The sequence below is a fragment of the Geospiza fortis genome, unplaced genomic scaffold, assembly GCF_000277835.1.
Source record: "Geospiza fortis unplaced genomic scaffold, GeoFor_1.0 scaffold70, whole genome shotgun sequence".
NCBI lineage: Eukaryota > Metazoa > Chordata > Aves > Passeriformes > Thraupidae > Geospiza > Geospiza fortis.
This window is the reverse complement of record NW_005054317.1, coordinates 2842148-2863392: the sequence shown is the minus strand read 5'-3', so window position 1 is coordinate 2863392 and position 21245 is coordinate 2842148. Positions and strand designations below refer to the sequence as shown.

Sequence of the window (21245 nt, the reverse complement as noted above, 5' to 3'; positions counted from 1 at the left end):
TCAGTTAGCATTCCTTGATTTTCTCAGATATCCAGACATGAGGAAACACTCCAATTTCATGTGCTTTGCTTTATGTCCCACTTTGCCATTTTGTACTGCTAAATGCCCATAACACTTGCATTTCATTTTTTGTTTCAGATATATTTCCAAATACACTGATTGTCATAAGAAGGTTTTGATCACTGAAAAATGTATCACCTTAATGAACTTCTAGAGACTGAACAAGCCATTATGCTAATGCTACTTAGCTACTTGAGCTCTGATGAGATCTTGGATATGAGAAAGTTGTGTTAATTTACCTTCCAGTGTGCAAAATTGAAATGCATTTAACCAAGTGGCCTGTGCATTATGTAAAGCACAAACCAAAAAACCTTCCTGTCACTACACAATTAGACTACAATAATGTCTGGCGTCTGGCATTTTGATATTTGATATATTAACAAACTCTGAATGAAAAGTGGAAAACTGTGCAACTTTAAAAAATAGAAAAATTATTTCAGTTAGAACAGATTGACAAAGTACTTTAACACTTTATTTTGAGAGAGAAAAGCTATTACATAAATTCATTTCTGACCCACATTATCTTTTGTTCACCACACCACAGTGAGGATGTTGTCAGAGAAACAAAACAAAGCTCCAGAAGCAGGGTCTTCTCTTCAAGCCACTGTCATGTCCTTTTGTGATGGTAACTCAACTTACCTTTTCTATTTCTTCATTTGGACATACACATTTACAAATATCTAAGTATCTTTTAAAATGGAGAGGCCAAAACCTTTTCCTTCCTTTGCTTTTTAATAGAGCAAATTTTTGTTTGAAAACAGCTTGTTACACTAGTACATTTATTTCAGATCCTTATATCAAGTATACAAAAAAATTTCCTCCACAACAATTTATTACATTCTGAATTATTACAATGTTAATTAAAGAATTCACGTTACATGCTGCATGCAAAACATTTGAGACATAAAGTTCTAAGTACTGCCACTAAAAACTTGCTCATATATAAAATTGAGCATATATTTATGGTCTGGATGAAATATCAAAGCTTTTCAGTAAGTAAGAATTTAAAGACTGTTTAAACTTATTAGAAAACAATTTATTTTCCAGATTGCTACCAGTGAAGCAGAGTTCTCCCATTATCAGTCAACTTACTCAGTCTCTGAGCAGCCTCCAGGGCATCATTTGCAGAATCAGCTACAAAGAATCTCTGAACTGTAACCCCATGGTCTGCCATTATTTTTTTGCTTTGGTACTCCTGCAGGTTGAGCCATCGTCTGGGGGTTAATTGAACAGCCTAGAAACAACAAGAGGGGAAAATAACATAATGCTCATTAAGAAGAGTTCATGAGACAGCCCACTGAGCTCTTCCACCTTATGGTTATCTCAAACCAGCAGTTAAACAACACCCAGAGAAAAGGTAAAATACTTATTGATTTACCTAAGTGCCTTTTCTCAACATTTGTGCATCCCAAGTGCTCTGAAAGCTACAGATATTTTTTAAAAGCTACACAAAGCTCACTTGGCCAGACAAAATGTCTTGCATTTAATATCAAGGCAAATTTGGCTTGAACTCTGAAGTTTATTTATGTTTCAATGTTTTCCTCTGCTATAAAAGTAGTAACAGACTCTTACATTAAAACAAATTCAGTTGCATGTTAAATATCCTTATCATACAATATTTCATCTAATCCCTCCCTATAAAATGATTTCCACTGATTCTATGCGTTTGTTGAAGCATATCTGAGAAGAAAAACAACAGTCATGGAATTAGCATTATTCTGTAAGAAACTATACACTAATATATGTATTTACAGTGGTTTGCTAGCTCTGGTTTGTTCATTGTGCTTCTAAGCAGCAGGACACCAGCACAGCCACATCAGCCATGCCAGGCCAACAGCAGCTGGGTATAATAATTAGAATAATGAGAATAATTAGAATAATTCCCTCCTCGTTCCCAACATGCCAGTTTAGATGCCCCTGTGGGAATATAAACACATCTACACCCCACGGGTACAAAGACCTTACACACAAAAAGACACCACACACTTGCTTGTCCTGGCAGGAATCCTTGAGACACTACAGAAGTCAGAGGATCTTTACTGAATGGTTTTAAGAAAGGACACATTCTCCACGCAGGATGAATTGATTCACACAAAAGCAATAATTAAGGAGCTGGAGCTGACTCCTGGCAATGTTATAATAGCAAAGGTGGAGCTGGCTCCTGGCAATGGTATAATTCCATTTTGTGCCAGCCAAAGATGCTTTTCCCACACGGAGAGACAAAGTGCTGTCCCCCTGGCAGCCAGCCACAATCAGTTCTTGGTTTCTCCTGAAGTAAGGAACACAGCATGCAAGCCAGTGCTATGTATTTAGAAATGTTGGACAAAGAGGATTATTTACTATACTTTCATCTCTAACAGCATGATAAAAAAATTATCAACCTAATGCAACTTTATACTGAAAACAAAACTCGTCTGTGCTAAAGTCTTTCAGTAACACACCCTCTCACAACACTCAAGGTTTACAGGCTGAGTTGTCTCAAAAGCAAACTCCCATCTGTTCTATTCTATTCGAAACACAGCACAAAAGAGTGATGCATAAAGAAAACACAAACCCATCTTCTACAGTATACAACTGCATGTTTTCTGTAAAAGTGACTCCCACTGAACTTAAACAGTTACAAATAGCTCAGGATGACATTTTAAATCCTTTTATGCATAACCTGATTAACATATTTTAGAGGAACAAAATGGCATTGTCAGTTTGCTCTATGGCTATCTCTAATTCTACACATCACACAGACACCTCATATGATTTATATTCTTCCATGCTATTCATGGATAATGTGTCATTACAGTTATGCAATACTTCAAATGTAGGGTCAAAATTTAAAGTCCCTTTCATAATTGTTGACATTTAATTTGTTTTCCTATTATAAATTCTCTGCTAGGCTCTAACAATTATCACTTCAGGATCATTTCCACAAAGGGATTAACACTAAGGGCCAGGAGGGACCCTTTTAATTTATATTAAAAATTCTACAGGTCAGTAATACTACTGATAAAATTTTGGTCACTGGTTTTATAATTTAGACCAAGTCTTCAAAACAGCTTTTATTCATAACTTAGAAAAATAAACGAGTTTCACATATTAGTATTACTAAGATGATCTAAATCAAATAAATACGAAGGAAAATATTAAAAGAATTCTTTCTGGGGAAGATTTTTGTGACTGTTTCTTGATGGGAACTGCAGTGACCTCTGCTCCCAAGAACCCTCTCAGCACCTCACAGGTGCTTTTGGGATCCAACAGCTTTACAACTCAAAATGTCCCACAGAGATACTCCAGTGATGAGATGCTAAAAGTCTTATTACATATGCATAAAGTGCAGACATACATAAGCACAGGGACACATCTTCTCCTATAAAAACTGGACAATTAAGATATTACAACAATATTTCTTTCCTAAATTATGAACCAGACCAGTCTGAAGAACACAGAAAGGAAATAAAAGAATAACTCCTTTGAAAAGGGTCAAAGTCCTAAGGGTGATGAGACAAAGGTCTGCTCAACAACTGGTAGCACAGAAAAACAAATCCTACAAACTCCAGGTTAGTGAGCAGACTTTTTCCCCTGCTATATTACATAATTCTAAGAGAGACACTCTTACTGAGTGCCAACTGAAGACTTTCAATCAAGTCTTTGCACAAAAGACAAACTCCTGGTTGTGAATGAACTGCTTGATAAAATTAATAAGTATCTGAAGTCTGTACCAGAAGCTCTGAAGAGCAAGGAACATGAAAAACTTGCTTTAAAGCACTTGCAGGATACCCACCATATGTCACGAGGACAGCAGGAAAACTAAAGCAGTTGTAAGAGATGAAATAAAGCACAAGCTTTGTATCTGTAAAGGTGACTGCTCTTTCAAGACTATCTTGAAAAATCAAAACATCTGTGGACATGCATTTTAGGGTGAAGACAAAAAAAAAAGGTGATCATGAAATCTCAGAAACATGAGATGCTGCTTTGAACTAATTTTCAGTCCAAGATGCTTTGGATGCAATAAATCTGTATCTGAATTTATACAAGAATCTTGAATCCCTACCCTCCAAATACATTTATACCAAGCATTCTCAAAAATCTCAGATGGGCTTCAAATGGCCTAAATTCTTGGGCATCATAAACTTTTATGCATTCTACAGATAAATCCACACGTGAGACTGACAGTAAGATGCTAATGCACAAAGCTACAGCCCCAAAACTCTAGATAAAAACCAACAAAGGTTTGAGAGAAAGCTATTTCCCATAGACAGGCTTCTACAGGCAGCCTTAATCCAACCCTTCCCCCTGAAAGTTGTTAGAAGGAGACTTTAATCCAGCACACAACACAACTCTGCCATCACATCTTTGTTTTACACATTTCCCTGTTTTACAGCTGTTCCATTGCTTGCAGCAGCATCAAACAGCACTCTTAGATTTGCCAGTTCAGTTCCAGCTCTCAGCAAAGAGACTAAGGAATTAGATGGTAAATCAGCATCAGCAAAATAATCTCAGCGTGAAAAAGGGAATGGGGAGAGCAGCTGAAAGAGAACCTACAGCACAGGAAAGCAGAGCCTAGCTTTTAGTAACTTCTGTTAATTACTGACAATCCCCTTCTATTCCCAGCTTATCCCTCCTTGAATATTTTTATCTCTCCACACATTGGTCAGAAAACATATCAGAAAACACCAGAGATGTCTCAGATCTTTCCAAGAAGCTCTGTCCCAGCTGACACCCAGTGTGTTCCACAAGTTCAAGCTGTATCTGTGTTTCATCTCTCTCTTTATTGCAAGATTGGGCTGCAGTACAAGGAGTAGATCCTGTCCCACCAGCCTGTGAAGAAGAGACTGGAAATTGTGTGTGGATGGATTTTAGTAAACCCTGACTCTGTGCGACATCTCATCTTTCATCTTCATAAGATGACAGACAAAGAACCAGAAAATTTTCCACTGGTGGCATTTCTCTGTTATCCTTTCATATGGGAACTTTGTGTTGTGTATTGATGTACACATTGAAGATGCAGAGTGGATCTTATTTGAGATTCAGATCTGCCTGGTAAATCAAAAGGTGTTGTTTATTTTGAAATCACAAATAAGGTTTAAGAATAAATCAGTTTGTGAAACTAAGAACACATTACTAGCAGCACACAGAAAATAAAATGTTGTTATTTAAAATAATAAAGCTTTAAAGAGGAATTAAATTCATCCTAATAAGATATTTCTTAAGATTAAATTTCTAATGAAAGTGCTTATCAAAGAGATTAGTACACTTAAATAGAGCTCTTTTATAACTGATAACATTTTCTGAGAGCCTGACAACATCAAAAATCCCAAAACTCAAGTAAGTGGAACAAAAGGCCTCAACTGAGCAGCAACATGAAGCGAGACGAAGGCAGAATTATTTATTCAAGTACAACTTTCAAACCAGATTTTCTCCTGCTGGCTATAATTATTTGGCATTTTCCAAAAGCACAAAGTATTGGTTGGGTTTCACCTCTAATCTCCCTTCCCTCTCCAATCTCCAAGATTTTTGTTACCAGTCAGAATCACACTAATGTAAACAAAAGTATATAGAGGGAGGAGGATTTAGAAAATTACTATTACTGGGAATTGTATATTTTGTTCTGAACAAGCTTTCTGTCCAAAGTTCCTTCTTTATATAAGCAGAAACCATGTCTGGTCCCAACAGCATGATAAAATGAGTGGCACACACATCAAGAAATCAAATATTTCTTTCTGATCATCTCAACAAGGTCAGATGTTGCAGAATTGTATCTGTGGTTTGTTGACTACTGCCAGAAAAAAAAAATTGACTCTTCACATAACCTGCATAACCTCTTATTTACCACCTTTTTGTTTGGTGGGGTTTTTTTAATAAAGTACTAAAGGCTCTGCACAAATAATGCATTTCGTTTGCATTATTCTTACACTATTCCATTTGCCAATTCTTTAGCTGCCACATGACAAGAAAAAAATTGATTAAAAAAAAAACAAACCACCAAAACCAAAATAAAACCACCACAACCAAAACACCAAACTCTCCCCCCAAAAACCCCCAAACAGATTTAGAAAACACTGCAACAGAGACATCGTTGTTATATATGCAGCATTAACTACTGTGATGTGAAACATCTTTCAGATGACCCAGGAGGTATCTTTTGAGTACTTGCTTTTGGAAAAAGAAAACACACACACATAAAACCAGAAGTAACTGTCTTAACACATTCATCAAGAAGTTTGCAAGTTGCATGTTAACTACTTCAGCAAAACTCTGCTCAAAAAGAAATGTTAAGAAATGTTCCATATAAGCACCAAACAGAAGCAGCATCAGTAAACCCACACTTCATCAGATTATGGCACTGAGTATTTCTTACCTGAACCTATATGTTCAGGATAAGGTTTTCTCTTTCTTTGGCCTCCCTGGTAAAATATCCAAGGCTGACTTTTTAAAATTGAATAAATAGAATAGAAAGAATCACTTAAGTCTGTTCTTTAACAAGAATATGAAGAAGCTGTCAAAAGGAATAACTGAAAGGTCAAGTCTGACAAACAACTGAAGATTCAAATTATATCTGCTATTACAACTGAGGCGTCTTGGTCTTAAAAAAAATCAAATTAAAAAATTAGTGCCATTAATTCTACATGGAACTACCTTGGCTAGCCATCCACAACCAAGTATTTCACCTTATCAAGTCTAGAATTCATGTGTAGATCATTTCCTTAAAAAAAAAGCCCTAAATATAAATACTTATCTTCTCTTGGTAAGACTCTACTTTAGTAAAATGCCAAATGATTCTAGCTTGGGGAAGAGAATCCAATGTTAATCAACACTATTAAAGAAAACAAAACCACCACTAAGCAAATTTCTAGGATAATTGAACATCCCTTGACACACCTATATAATTTGAGCAGCTCTACTATTTTCATTAGCATAGCTTAATGCATTTTGTTGCATCACTGTTAAAAGGAAGACACACTCTAACATCCAACATTTCCTTTTCATTTACAGTATTAATGAAAACCAGTATTAGTACCACAAAACAAACATGGACTTTTAAAAGCACCTGGCAGTAAAGTTGGGCAAATAAATGCCCACTTCTTTCTTCTCCCTCTGTTGCTCCACAGAAGCCAAGTAGCTGTAACTGTGCTCATTGATCCTGTGCCAGTATCAAATAGCTCTAGCAACACAAATTAGCTCTGCATGAATGCAAATTATATGTCAAATATATAAAGTATCAGTTTTTATAAACTTGGACTTTTTTGTAATGGTTATATCGGAAATAAGTCAATTGGGAAGAAAAACACTGGTGGTTTTGAGGAGGTGAGGAGATGTATTCTGTATCTGAAATTAAAAGGAGATGTATTTAGTGTATATGATCAAAAATAAATGTCTGTCACCAAAATAATCTAAATCACCAAAATGGTTTGCTTAGCCAACACATTCTACAGCATTCCAGTTTATTCAATTTGTGCACTCTGCCCTGTAATACAATTCCAAGCACATATGAAGGAAAGCAGATATATTTGTGCACTCTGCCCTGTAATACAATGAAGGAAAGCAGATACACAAAGATGACAGTAATGAAAGAGCAGACCATTCATCAATGTGAGGCATAAACCTTTATTATATTTATTGACATACAGTCTCTGTAATTGACAAAGATGTAGAAGTTTCTCTCAAAAAGAAACCATCAGAAATAAACTAAACTGAATACCCTCATATAAACCACTGGAGGTACAGACACATTTTATTAGGTCATGTGTTTAAAATATACCACATAGGCCACTGAAAACAAATTAAAGCACTTATTTTAGTATGCTGGCAGTGCCCACAAAATGAGTAAGTTAACCCAAGAAGAAACAAAAATGTAGCAAAATGGCACCACACTAAACAGAAGTTTACCACAAATATAGTCATAAAATGCAAAAATATGCTCTGTAGGTAAAGCAAGTCTTTGAAGAAGAAAATAAACTGGAAAGAGGTAAGGCTGATGTGCTTTAAGGTGTCCCATGAGCCACACCACACATCCCCTTCAGAGATGGCCAGCACAGCAAACCTGGGGCACATCAGGGACAACAGGACAGAAAATGTCCTTCCCAACAAATGTCCTGCTGGCTGCCACAAACCAGCAATTTTCATCTTCCAAAGCAGGAGCTAGCATCCAGGTCATGCTGTTTAAAAGCCACAGAGTAAACTGCATTCCATGCCCATCCCAAATTGCCTGCTTTGGCTGGGATGCCATATGGCAGCAGGGTCCCTTTGGTACCAGCAGCATCATCCAACACTGAGATTATGATCAAAGCCTCCATCTAGACCTCTGTGATATATTTATGAGGGATAAAATTGGTTCTGTGAGCTAGTTTAGGAAGAAGTCTTGAATATTTCTCTGACAAAAACGGTTTCCATATTTTTGTTCACAGCAGCCAGGAATTGCTCATTTTTTAGTCTGTATCAAAGCACCATAAGCAGACCAGGCCTTAAACAAGAGCATTTGGTTTTAAATCTACAGGTACAGCTGAAGACCTTTTAATGTTCCATTACTTATTCCTACAAATGGGAATTCATTTTAACTGATTAAAACCCACACACAAACTCTAGTTAACAGCTACAGGCCTTTGAACTCCATATTTATTCCTGAAAATATAGCAGACAAAATATCCTGAGCAGTAAAATACACAGGAAAAAAAATACCTATCACATTTCCCAGTTTTCTAAAGGCTAAAGCATTTTGATCAATAAACTGCAGGGTAATTTACTGTTTTATACCAATAAACTATACACTCACTTTTCAGAACAAGTGAGATCTGTCCATGCAACAAAGGTTTATGAAACCTAACTTCAAATAAAATAAAAAACCACACATGAAGTATGGCCCTACCTTTTTGTTTAGCAAATCTGGACTGCCTGTTCTGTTAGATAATTACTACTATTCCTAACATCTATGACTGTCTGAAACAAGATGCCTGTGTTAAATAAGTAAATGGTTCTCCTCATATACTCACAAAATACAGAAAAAAGAAATGGGGTTTTGTTTATAAAAGGAGCTCACAGTCACTGTAATTATTAGGATTGCTATTGTTAAATTGTTTAAAAAATTGGACTCAAACAGTTGAGAGGGTGGCCAAGAGCTTGGAAAGCATACATTTTAATAATTCCAAGTTGAACAACTTCAGAGAAGTTAACAGGCCAGCACCTCTGCTCAGAAGCTCTCATTCCTGAAAATGAGACTGCACTGCTGCAAACCAAGCCTGGGGAAGACAGCATCAAACTCCCTGCTCAAGAGCTTTTCTCCTTCCAAAGGAATTACTCACATTCACTGCAATTCACTGTCCAGAACAGCAACACTCCAGAAGAATTTCAGACATCTAGCTTGAAACAATAACAGGATTGTTTTTATTACTGCATTAGGTGTTTGTGTCACCATTTACTTCTAGTCGAGGCAATCAAAACAAGTGTTTAGTTAAATCTTGCCCTGAATACTTTTCCACAGAGTTCAAGGACAAGCCAATTTCTCTTGTCGCACATTGCAAGATTCTTTTTAAGAGGAGCTGCTGCAAACCAGAGAGAGGAATCAGAGTGCATCATGGCAGAAAAAAAAAAATGGTGACAAACATGAAAGAAACAAAGAGAAGAGTTTGTTAAACTAGTAACTGTCAGTTTTAGGAAAGGAACCTATTTAAACTGAAAAGCTAAACAAGGTATATTTAGGGATCTCATCCTTTTTAGTTAAGAGAAACTACTTTTCTCCCATCACCAGGCAGCACTGATTCTTTCAATAAAACCTAATAAAGCAAGGATTATCAACCACAGACTACCTACCTGCAGGTAACAAAGCACACTAAACCAACTGATGCCAGTTGACATCACTCATCTGTTGAAAAACAGGCAGTCACCAATTACTAACAGAACAATAATTTGTTTGTTTAATGAATATGCTAATTTACTGAGCTCTCATTAGACAGATACACAGGCAATATTGATGAGCTCCATAAGGCATTATAAAGTATGGCTGAATTATTTCAAAACAAATTAAAGCAGAAAATATTCCACACTGTTTAATGGAATAATAAAAGCCTGGCAGCAAGTGAATCCTCTGGGTGAGCCCTCTGAAAAAGGCCCAAGTTAAAACCATGACCCACCATCCATGTTTGAGTGTGGTCCCTGGAGAGGCTGCATCTGCCTGAAATGTACCTGAAGGCCCTTCAATAAATACAACAGCTTTTTATTCTCTCAATTTTGTCTGGATTTAGGTAGTCCCAACAAGGCATCAGTAGCAGTAGGTGTTTAGGTCCCCCAGCAGGGACACTGGAGAACTTTGTATTTTCCACACAACCACCTGCAGTACCTCTGTTACCAATAAATCCTAAGTAAAAGCTGGTTCATCTGCATTTAGTGCAATGCAAGACAGCCCTGGAAACAAAAGCAGTGATTAAATTTTCAATTCATAGTTCATTCTGCTTGTGTTGTGGCTGCATCTAGTTTCTCTTCTTCCCTCTTAATAATTTTAGTTCCTAAATTAAGAAGGAAATAGAAATTGGTTTTTCACTCAACAAAGGAATCACTACGAGCCGTATCTGTCAATTTGTAATCATTTATTCATACACAATTTAAATGAGAAACAATATTAAGTTCTCCTTCAAATTTCAGTTTTACCAAAGGAGTTTTATTTCAATAATACCACAGAAATGAACAGAAATTTCTATCAAATAAACACCTATAAAATCTCCTCTACATAAGATGGCCATATAAGCCACATTTCTGCTTTTTAAAAAGAAAATACAAACTTAGACACAAGGGACTGCAGCAGGGAACACTTTTAGGCAGAGTAGGAAGGTCTGACATTTTTGTGTAATACAAGACAGTTCAAAGTAGCAAGATCCTGCAGAAACCAATTATAAAAAGAACAGTTTCAGCCTCAACCTGAACAGCCTACCCAGAATGTTAAAATTAACCTGGGAAAGTGAATGATTTAACTAAAGAAATAAGCCTACTGGATTTGACCCCAAAGTCAAGTCATGAATCAAACTCCCTCACTCTCCCCCGATTTGCTCACTGAAGTGGGAGAACCTTCCCAAAACTCGCTCACTAGCTGAACTGCCAACTTTCCAAGGTAATTGAATCTAAAAATATGTGGCTCTAGTAAAGGTTTTTCACACTAAAATTAAAATGCCACCATTACTGGGGGGGTTTATACATTTCATTCACTACCTACTGCCTCAAAATTAATTCATTAATAAATATATGAAATATTCATGAGGATTTACCTCTTCCATCTTTAAAAGAATATTCCCTTCCACTAAAAGATATATTAAACTGCAATGACATATTAATCAATATTTATTAGGAAACATATAATGATACTTCAACATCCCTCTTTGTTTTTGACTCAGTGCTTTCTTTCCTCTCTGTGGTAGAATCCCTCATCTGGGAAAGAGGAACATCAGGAGTTTGTCCATCAGTTCTGAAGTGGCTGGATGCTGGGGAGGCTTTCTTTGCTTTATTTATCTCTTTCATTAAAGCACACCTAAATTTTTCCACAATAGCAAAAAGCACAATTTTGCTGTGCTTTACCAAATATCACAGAAACAGAAGAGGATTTCAGAAGACAGCACCCATCTTTTTCATAATTCTGAAATTTAGATTACAAAACCATATAGACTGGATTAAAAAAACCAGAAGAGTATCTATTCATGAACACTTTAAACAAAAAAATAACAATATGCACATAAAACCCACAAAGTTTTAGAAATATCTCAGTTATGTCTTATGTATTTCACAGTATTGCAGATGAAAATGTAAGGATAATAAATGTAGTCAGGGTGGAAGTGGGATTGAAAATCCCGACTGCATTCTTAACAAAATGTAATGACTCTCTTACCAGCTCTCCTGAATGTTCCTGCTTGCTGTCTACTGCAAGAAACCCTTTTACCTCTAGGGTTTCTGAATCCCTGCCCTACTATGTTCTTTTGACTTGATCTTGTGCCCCTCCTTGTCCTTCCAGAATCAGTCTGATTGCAAACTGATTATCCCAGGCTTTACCTCTGCCCTCTCCTGAACACAGTGAGTGTGATGTTCTTCCACTGCAGAGCTCAGTCAGTCATTAGCTCCAGAAGACACAAATGAAATTACACAATCCTCTTCCAATGTGCCTTTATATCTTCCAATGTGCCTATATATGTACAAACTCAGCTTTCTGACTTATCCTTCTGTTTACTTCTCATGCAAGGAAGCAGACACAAGAATGAACTTGAAGCAAGTCCTTCACTCATTGCAGATTTAAAGTCTCCAGTAACGATTACACTTTATAGACTTATTTACAGCTTGCTTACACTCAGGGATTTTGACAGCTATTCTGTAAATACACTCTCCTACCCACTAAGCTCCATTGTAAACTACCAGGAACATGCACGGGGTCACACTTGAGCTCCTTCTGTCATTCTTATTCTCCTTATCTCACACAACCAGAATCTGAGCCCACATCCTTGTGCTCTACAAGGCAGATCCTAGCAGCCACCACCTGGATGATCCTTTTGGGTGTCTGCATGTATGGGTTTGTGAGGACTAAAGTCCTCAAATGCAAAAGAGGAGAGGGTGGGAAGAGTGTTCTCTTGAATAGCAAGACCCTGACCTCTCTTCTCCATTTCCCACACCTTGTTCAGCAGCTGTTTCAGTCGGGCTGCTACAGACTGACCTCCAAATAAAGCAGGACATCACCAAACCTCTGACAACTGCATCCTGCTGCCCACCCAGGTGAGTATTCAGGACTCTATTTATATGCAATCAGCAAAATAAAATTTCTGCAAGTTAAGTGACAGCACCCTTGTGACCCTGAGAAGTTCTGGGATGCATTTTGCTTAGCGTGGACAGGTTGCCTGAGCAGGGCTGAGCACACCCCAAGCCATGAACCTTCACCTGAACATTGAACCATTAACAGCTTCCAAAAACCCTGACACAGGGCAGGTTCCTTTTTCTGTGGGATTATGTGAAAACTGTCTGGTTCAAACAACACGCAGAAGGTCACCTCGCAAACAGGATGCCACAAAGCAAAGCTGCCAGCCCAAACATCAAGCCGCCAGTCCACCCAAAGAGCCAAACAATACCCTCTGTCTTTACTGCAGAAATGTTGGCAAAACATTTTTCCTTGCATTTTTAAACCAAATTTCAGCCTAATAAAACAGAATTACGTGTGCCCAAAGAGCAAACATGTCTACAGAAGCTTTACACCTCTGGAATCAATTTTCAGAGACTTTGCTTGGGCAAAGGAAGACCATGAACTCCCAGATTCAATTTCTGCTTTTGTCAATGTTCTCACCATCAGAAGTTCTGCTTTGCATTAGTAATTAATGTTAGTCAAATTATGTTCATTTTGCTTATTTTGTACTTCAAAGCTTTAAGAGAAGCACACTTTCCTGACCTAAAAAGTAAGGCTTTGAAGTATCTGATGAAAATAAACTCACTACCATATACAACTGCATAATCAGTTGCAGAAAATACTGTAACACGTTCCCTGCCTTAGCAAATGAAAGAAGATTGTTGGTGATATGCACAACACATTCAAAAAGTGAAATAAGCCATCTTCTCTACATATGAGTATCTTAAGGGGAAATTTTATATTTTTGTTCTGAACATAAACTGTTTAATTTCTTAATTTTTTACAAGATTAAAATGGTATTTTTATGCAACTATGAAGAAATGCTCTAAACAGTAAACAAAACCAGAAAAAAAGCTAAAACTATTGTACCACCAAACATGAGACTAAGTAGCCGCTACCATTTTTTTCTTTCTTGCATGCAAATTCAGCTTTCTAAATTGTTACAAAATCCAAAGCATATTCAATAAGATTAACAAAAAAATTTCTGCATTCATATCTCAAGTAATCATATCTATCAAAGAAGGGTTTCACGCCTACCATACCCTGAAAAAATGTTTCTTCAAGTGTTAGAAGTCACTGATATTTTAAGAAAAACACCAATAAAATGCCAATTTAGACAGTTTGAGCTCCATTTTTCATCACAGAGAAGGAAATATGAAACATAATCACAGCTTTTTTGTTCCAGTTCTTTAATATTGAAGTCAAATCATGATAATTTCCACGCTACCTGACTATGTCATCACAGAATATGACTCTGAGCACTAAGCAACATAACACTTCCAAGCAACAAAAATGCAAATGCCCATGGTAGTAAAATAAAGAAATACAGAAAAGTATCTACAGAAATAGTTTCAGTGCATGCCTAAGTCATATCTGGTTTATTAAATCAGTCCAGAATGGTCTATATCAATTTCTTTCCTGGAAGCAGCAGGAAAAGACTGGTACCCATTCTTTGTTTCCATCTGAATTGACACCCTTTATAGTTAATAAGTCTTGGTTTTAATTAGACCATTTGACTTAGACTGACATGAAGCCAAACATTAAGAATAATTTTTCCTTCCTTCGCTGGTAATTTCTTAATTAATATTTTTCCATTGTTTATACATAATTATATAAATTCACTCTGTTGCCATTCTCAAATTTCAAAGCAAGCTTAGGACACTACAAGAAGCATCACTTCATCATCCTCAAAGACTTTGACCTAAAGCAGATTTCTACATTTCTGACTGTATGGAGGGAGGGAAAGATAAACTTTAATCCAATGGAACAGCACTTCCAAGCCCAAAGGATGATGGTATTGGATGTTGGCGATGGATGATGCCAACTCCAATGGTTAAGGAAATTGGGATTGTGCCCAGCCTTGTTCCTTGTGTCTTACTGCAGCCCGTGCCGTATCCAGAAATAAACAACATTAGAATAAACAACAGCCACTGTTCTTCCCTCAGCTTCTCCCCAGAGGGGGCTGCCAGGACCCCGACCAGGTCTTTTCAGCAGGGTCTCCTGTTGTCAGCTCCTCACACATCTGCATTTGGAAGTTATCAGAGCTCTCCAGAAACCTCCTGGAACTCCTGATATGTTCCCAGCTGTGCTGTCCCTCCAGGAGGACCTGGGGGGAATGAAGTCCTCCATGAGGACAGGGCCTGCTGAGGCTTCCTCAGGGTCTGCAGCTTCATCTGGTCCTTGCTGATGCAGGTGCCTGCAGCAGAAATGCACAACAGCCCTGTCAGGGATGTTGGTGTGCCCCCAAATCCTGACCTGTGGGTTCCAGCTGGGCCATCAACCCTCCCTAGATGGAGCTCCAGCACTCCAGCTGCTCCGGACTCATGTTCACTCATCTCACATCATGTTTAATGCAAGCTCTAAATATCTGTTCCTCTACTTCCAAAATTTATGGTGTTACTTTAGACTATTTTAATCTGGGCTATTTAACTGCAAAACAAATCTAGACTGAAACTCTGCATGAAAGAATTCAATTAAATAGATTCTCTGTTTCCAATGTGTTTGGAGTGACAGAATTGAAGACGATAGAAAATTTTAGGGAAAATACATTTTTATGCCATCTTCAAACCTTAGCAAGTACTATCTTGACAATAAAAACGATATGGTTCCTTTTAATAGGCCTTTCATCTTTAATTATCATGAATAGCTCTATGTTTTACCTATACCCATCAGTGTTATGTACAATTGGCACAATTTTCCTGACATTTTTATACCAATACTCTGTATGAACACCTCTTTTTTTTTTTTTTTACACAAGGCAGTAACTGCTTTCTTGGCTGACATGAAATTAGCAGATGTCAAATTAAACTGTCCTTTTGTCCACAGATCCTTCAGAGAAAGATATCAAAAGATAATGAAGTGTTCCATTAGTAATCTTTGTCTGGTTTTTAATTTGCAGTTTCATATTTTTCAGTCAAAAGTCTTGGACAAGCAGGCAAACCTAGCAAACATGATCAAAACTCTCGCTTAATTTTTCACTCCTCCTGACAATTCTTACAAAACTTTTGCATCTCATGAAGAATTTAGGTGGACAAGAGTTAAGATATCAAAGGTAAACCACAGTACAAGTCATTTTCTATACTCCTGACACAAGCTGAGGCTGATTCTCACAGCTTACATTGCTCAGACTCCAACCCAACCCAGATGGTGATTCTACAACACACAAAGACAAACAGGGTAGACAGAAATTGATCTGTCACTAAGTACTACCCATGTGCAACGTAAGTAAACACAAATGAATAATAATGTATCACAAAACATGTTCAGAAGTCTTTTCTTAAATGAAACAGTCTTTGAGTTAAACATCCCACCCTCATTCAAGCCCAACAGGATTGTGAGTGCCTGGAGCTTTATGATTTTAGACTCAAAGCTTCTAAATGCTCAGATCATCACAGAATCAAAATAAAATTTAATTCAATTTTGGAATACAGACTCTTATAGTTCAGGGAAACCCATGAGCAATTAGAAAGAGACCAGAGAGAGGACAGGAAGAAAAAAGCTCATGGGTAAACCTGCCCAAAGCAGCACCTTTTAAATAAAACAAAACTTGCATTTATTGAATATGTTTGTGCTATCAGTATAAGTTGTTGACTGAAGAATTAAAAAAGATGTTCCAACAAGTAAATGGAAAAACAGCAAGTCTTTAAATTCCTTCACAGTTAACATTTAGCCACTAATTATACAAAAACATCACCATCAGCATAATAGCACAAAAAAACTACAACACCAATCTAGGGGTTTAATTTTCATTACCATATTAAAGGATGACTTCAGCTTGCAGTTCAGAATCTGTTTTCAGTCTCACTTGTACAACAAAGAATTCAGCAGCACAGCAAAACTCCACTATTAAGGAATTTTTCACAATAGTCAATCTTGACTCCTGTTTGTTTCATACCCACTCCTGCTGTTATCTAGTCAAAATAAAATCAATAGCTACTAATCATGGATCAATGCTTAATAACCAGTTCCAAAGCTACTGTCATATGCACTTGGACAGGTAATATGACTTCTCTGCCCTGTGTTTTATTAAAGTGCTATGGAAGAAATAAGCTGAGTCACAGACAGAAACTGCTTTTAGGGTATTAGAGGAGGAAACTTTCTAGAGAAAACCCTCAGAGTATGTGCTCAAGTCTGTAGATGATAGTAACAGTCACAAATATGCACAGAAAAATTGGACTGGCCAAGGCAATAATGAGCTGAGCTACTCACTACAGGCATGGCCAACAACAAAAATTATCAGTTGAGGTTAATCACTTTGGAATGAGTGAGTCCCCAAACACGCAGGGAGACAACCTCATCTCTATACATTAAATGAGGACATTGCCCATTTTTGTGAAAATGAACCTTCCAAACAAGAGAAAGGATAAAATAGCAGAGAAATTAACTACTTCTAAGAAACAACTCTACCCCAACTGTGTCTAAACCTTCATCTCACTTCTCTGTATTCCCAAAAGAACCTCAGCAGCTTCACACATTTCAGATAAAATCCCTGCTGGCACTCATCAGCCAGATAGACCAAATGAAAGGTGACTTTAAAAAAAATTAAAAAAAAAGGAAAACTACCAAATACACTGACATTTCCAGAGAAAAACAGGAGAAAACAATCTCAGATAACTGCAAAGAAAACACAGTTTGTCTATTGACACTTTATCTAGTTCCTCAGGAGGCAGATCAATAAAAAAAACCCGCTTACTTTTATATAAAAAAAACTTCAACCAATCCTAAACATACCCAAGGAATGTAAGGAGTCTCTGGGAAACTGGTTGGGAGTTCAGATGGAGGGTCAGGAAGGATTTATTCAGAGCCATGTTTAAAACCACGGGTCTGGCTAATTCTCCATCTAATATCATATTTATGAAGGCTCTCTCCTCTTACCTAATTAGCCCTATCCCCTGATTACACCTCCATGAGGTACAAAGGAAAGTAAATCAATGCAGCAAAGTGCAGCTTTTCAGCTTCAAGACAGAGCTGTGATATCTGTGTCAGAGCCAGATTGCTCCCAGGGTAGAAGTTCCACTAGTAGAAAACCAACCGGGAGAAAAAAAAATTAAAAAAAAAAAAATCACAGTCTGAGGTTATATTTATGTTTTCATTTCCTTTTTCATCTCAAAATAGGATTCAATAACCATGTGTTTAATGGAACTGCCGGGGAGGAGTGGGCCAAACATCTGCTCCACTTTGGCATTTCAGTTTTGTCTAGAGTTTGAAGAGGGCTTTCCTGTCATTTGGATGAGGTGCCTGTAGAAAAAGCTGTTTGTGAAAGTCTGTAGGCTCATGTATTTCCTGCCTCTAAATGTAAAACCTTGAAAATATAGCAAAACTGCCAACCAGGAAAAGCCAAATAGGGAAGCAGTCCAAAGAAATTTTCAAGAACACCAAAGAAAACTAAGAAAAAAAGAAGAATTCAGCATTGAAGTAGCTTCTAAAGCCATGAATTGAAAAGTTTTTTTGGATAACATTCTGTGTCACATGGAGGATCAGCTATCACAGCTGATAGCTTCTTGGAAAAGCAGAACTTTTCTGTTCAACATTAATGAGGTTTTACAGATATACAAGTCTAGGAACTGAAGGCATCTGCAGTGAGCAACCTTGCAGCTCCCTATTTCTAACTTCTATAGATTCCAGCAGATTTTATAACAGAAATCTTGTTTTATTTAATCTTCCCTCCTTCCTTTTTTTTTTTTTTTAATATTTTCAATGCATGTGGAATCTGGATGTGTTCTGGCAGGACTGAGGCCCATTTTGAAGGCTGGGATAGGGCTCATAATGCACCAACCAACCTGCTCACCCTATTAGAATACTGGAGAGTTACCTTAAGCACTTTTTTTTTTTATGATTCTGATTTAATTGTCCCTCATTTATATTCATCGCTGAATTTCACTGCATCTGAAGCTATTTTGAATACACAGCATTCTCCCAAAGGGCCCAATCCAACTCCCATTCAAATAAACAGCCTTCAATGGAGCCTATTTGTTGCCAGTCAACAAGATTGAATTCTGCTGCCCAGTGGTCCCCGGAGCGTTTGTCACAGCTCTTCACAAATATTGCTCCAGCAAGAGCAGGCCTGAATGCTCCTGTCCACGTGCACTGCAGACAACTCAAACCTATCTTTTATCTTCTTGAAACATTTGGTCCGATTTAAAACTCCAGCAGCACAAAGAATTGAATCTACCACGAATATAAACAGCAAAAGGAGTAAAAGGATGTTTAACAGTTATAAAAAAGTAAAAAGGAAAGCAAAAGGATGATAAAATAATTTCATATTATAGGATCAACTACTATTTACTCTGCCTCTAAAATGAAGCCACACAGGAAAATGTGTGCAGATTACAATGACAGCATATAACCAAATTTCACAGCTACAGTTTTGAAATAATAAGAAATTTTGCAACAAAGTGTAGAAACATCACTCCAACAGTAAGTCATAAGGGCTTATGAGGAAAGATTCTAAATCTCATACAGGGTTACCAAAACAACAAAGTTGGAGACTGGTATTTCTTGATCACATTCGCACCATATGGAAGACCCTCATCTGTGAAAGAAACACTGTGATGGGCTTTGAGGACAGGTTTTGGTGGCTTGTGCTAAATAAAGTAACAGCGTAACTTCTCATCTGAGCAACAAAATGAATGATAGAAATGAGAAAAACCTTCAATGGAAGGGCTCTTACTCTCAAATCCTTTATCCTATTTTCTAGCCAGAAATCCAGACTCTGGCTGATCAACTCATTTGTAGCTTAAAGTCTGAGACAGTGGAAGATTAGGGGACTGTTTAGATGGGAATTCTATTATGCAACATTGCCAAATTGAAGACCTTTATAAAGGAAAGTGGTTTGCTTTGAAGTTAAGAAGTTGATTTGTTGTTATACAGTATTGATGTGGTTCTTGAAAATAGCCTCCTTGGAAAACACAGATCTTGGGAGATGCTCGCAGTACTGGCAGAGTGCAGAAAGAGAATAATAAAACGTGATTTATAATACAAGCTCAACAGCTCTAGTTCAAAAATAATGCACAAAAAAAAAAAGTGTTTTTTTTTTAAAGTTGGCCACCTTGATATCCTAAGAATATTCTTGGGAATCTGAGCTAATACCCAGTTATTTCAGTGGGGCAATTTACAGATTGCCTCCATGCTTTGAGAGATGACAGAATAGACCATGAGCTCCTAATTTCCACCTATATCTCACTGCAGCACCATGTAGTGACAGGGCTTGAAACCAGCCAAAGCACCTCAAGCAGAACACCTCCTAAGTTCACACCAAATGACTCTTTTCAGACAATGCTCCATACTCCTGCCTTTCCAAACCCTACAAGAACAGGGACATTACCTCCAAATTCCTTACTGCAGGATCAGACTCACCTAAGCCTTGATGGCAGGAACACATCTTCAACCATAAAAAGCATATTCCCAAACATTGTTGGGACTGACAGCATTGCCTATCCACACTAAAGAGATTAAAGCTGTATATATACAGATAAATGTATGTTTAGAGATATCATCATGTGTATATATCCACACATAAACAGTCTTCCTGAAAGAAAGGAGGTGAAATGGACGTGAAATGGATGAATGCTAAATCAACAAATCAATTGCACTGAGTTCTGTACCCAGCATTCAAATAGGAAAGTTGGACATAAAAGATTTCAGATTTACAACGTCCTTCAGGTTAAAAGATAAACCACACAGCCGCAGTTGTGCAACACAAGTTCAGCACCAACAGCACCCTTTACCCCAGAGCCCTGCACCTGCAGCCAGGAGCGCTCCCAGCAGCGGCACCTGCGGACAGAACTGGACACAAACACGCTTTGTTCGCTCCAGGGGGTTTTGCTTCGTGGAAAACATTTATGCTCAAAAGTGTGGACCAAAGTAAGATTCTCATGCAGCTGCTCATGATGAAAAGGTAAAATAACAGAGCTGGTTGCCAAAGGCACGAGGGCTGTCCAGAATGTGCATATCTCATTTTACCTCGCCATGGCTGCTGTCGAGGTGAATAATGAACTCCTCCCACACCTCAAGAGAGCCCCTGAGCCCTTCCAGGACGCTCATCTACTCTCTCCCACCGCTCTGCTGAGGCTCAGGACCACCGGGAAGCCTGAGCTAGGATGGATTTCCCCAGGAGAGCACAAGCAGGCATCTTCACCCCGGCGTGACCTCAGCCAGCCACACTGAGCCAAACCAACGCGATGCTGCCACCGAAACGCGTTCAGACAGACGCTATCGCTTCGTGCACAGCGTCACCCAGCTCTGCTACTGAAACAATTCAGACTTCTGGCAGGTGTGGGGGCAGCGAGGCGCTCTCGGCCAGCTTTGGTCTGCCCAGCCCTGAGCCAGCGCCGCC

At 37.9% G+C, this 21245-nt stretch overlaps 1 protein-coding gene across 3 annotated transcripts in view; it reads right to left on the bottom strand.

Annotated features, from left to right (window-relative positions):
- Positions 1-1294, bottom strand: part of SUCLG2 (succinate-CoA ligase GDP-forming beta subunit) — an 82289-nt gene extending 80995 nt beyond the window's left edge. For all 3 annotated transcript variants that reach the window (XM_031056383.1, XM_031056384.1, XM_014306723.2), the window contains exon 1: positions 1153-1294. In XM_031056383.1, coding sequence (XP_030912243.1) covers positions 1153-1234 — 82 coding nt within the window. In that variant the 5' untranslated portion in view covers positions 1235-1294. The remainder of the gene's footprint in view (positions 1-1152) is intronic.
- Positions 1295-21245: the final 19951 nt, after the last annotated feature.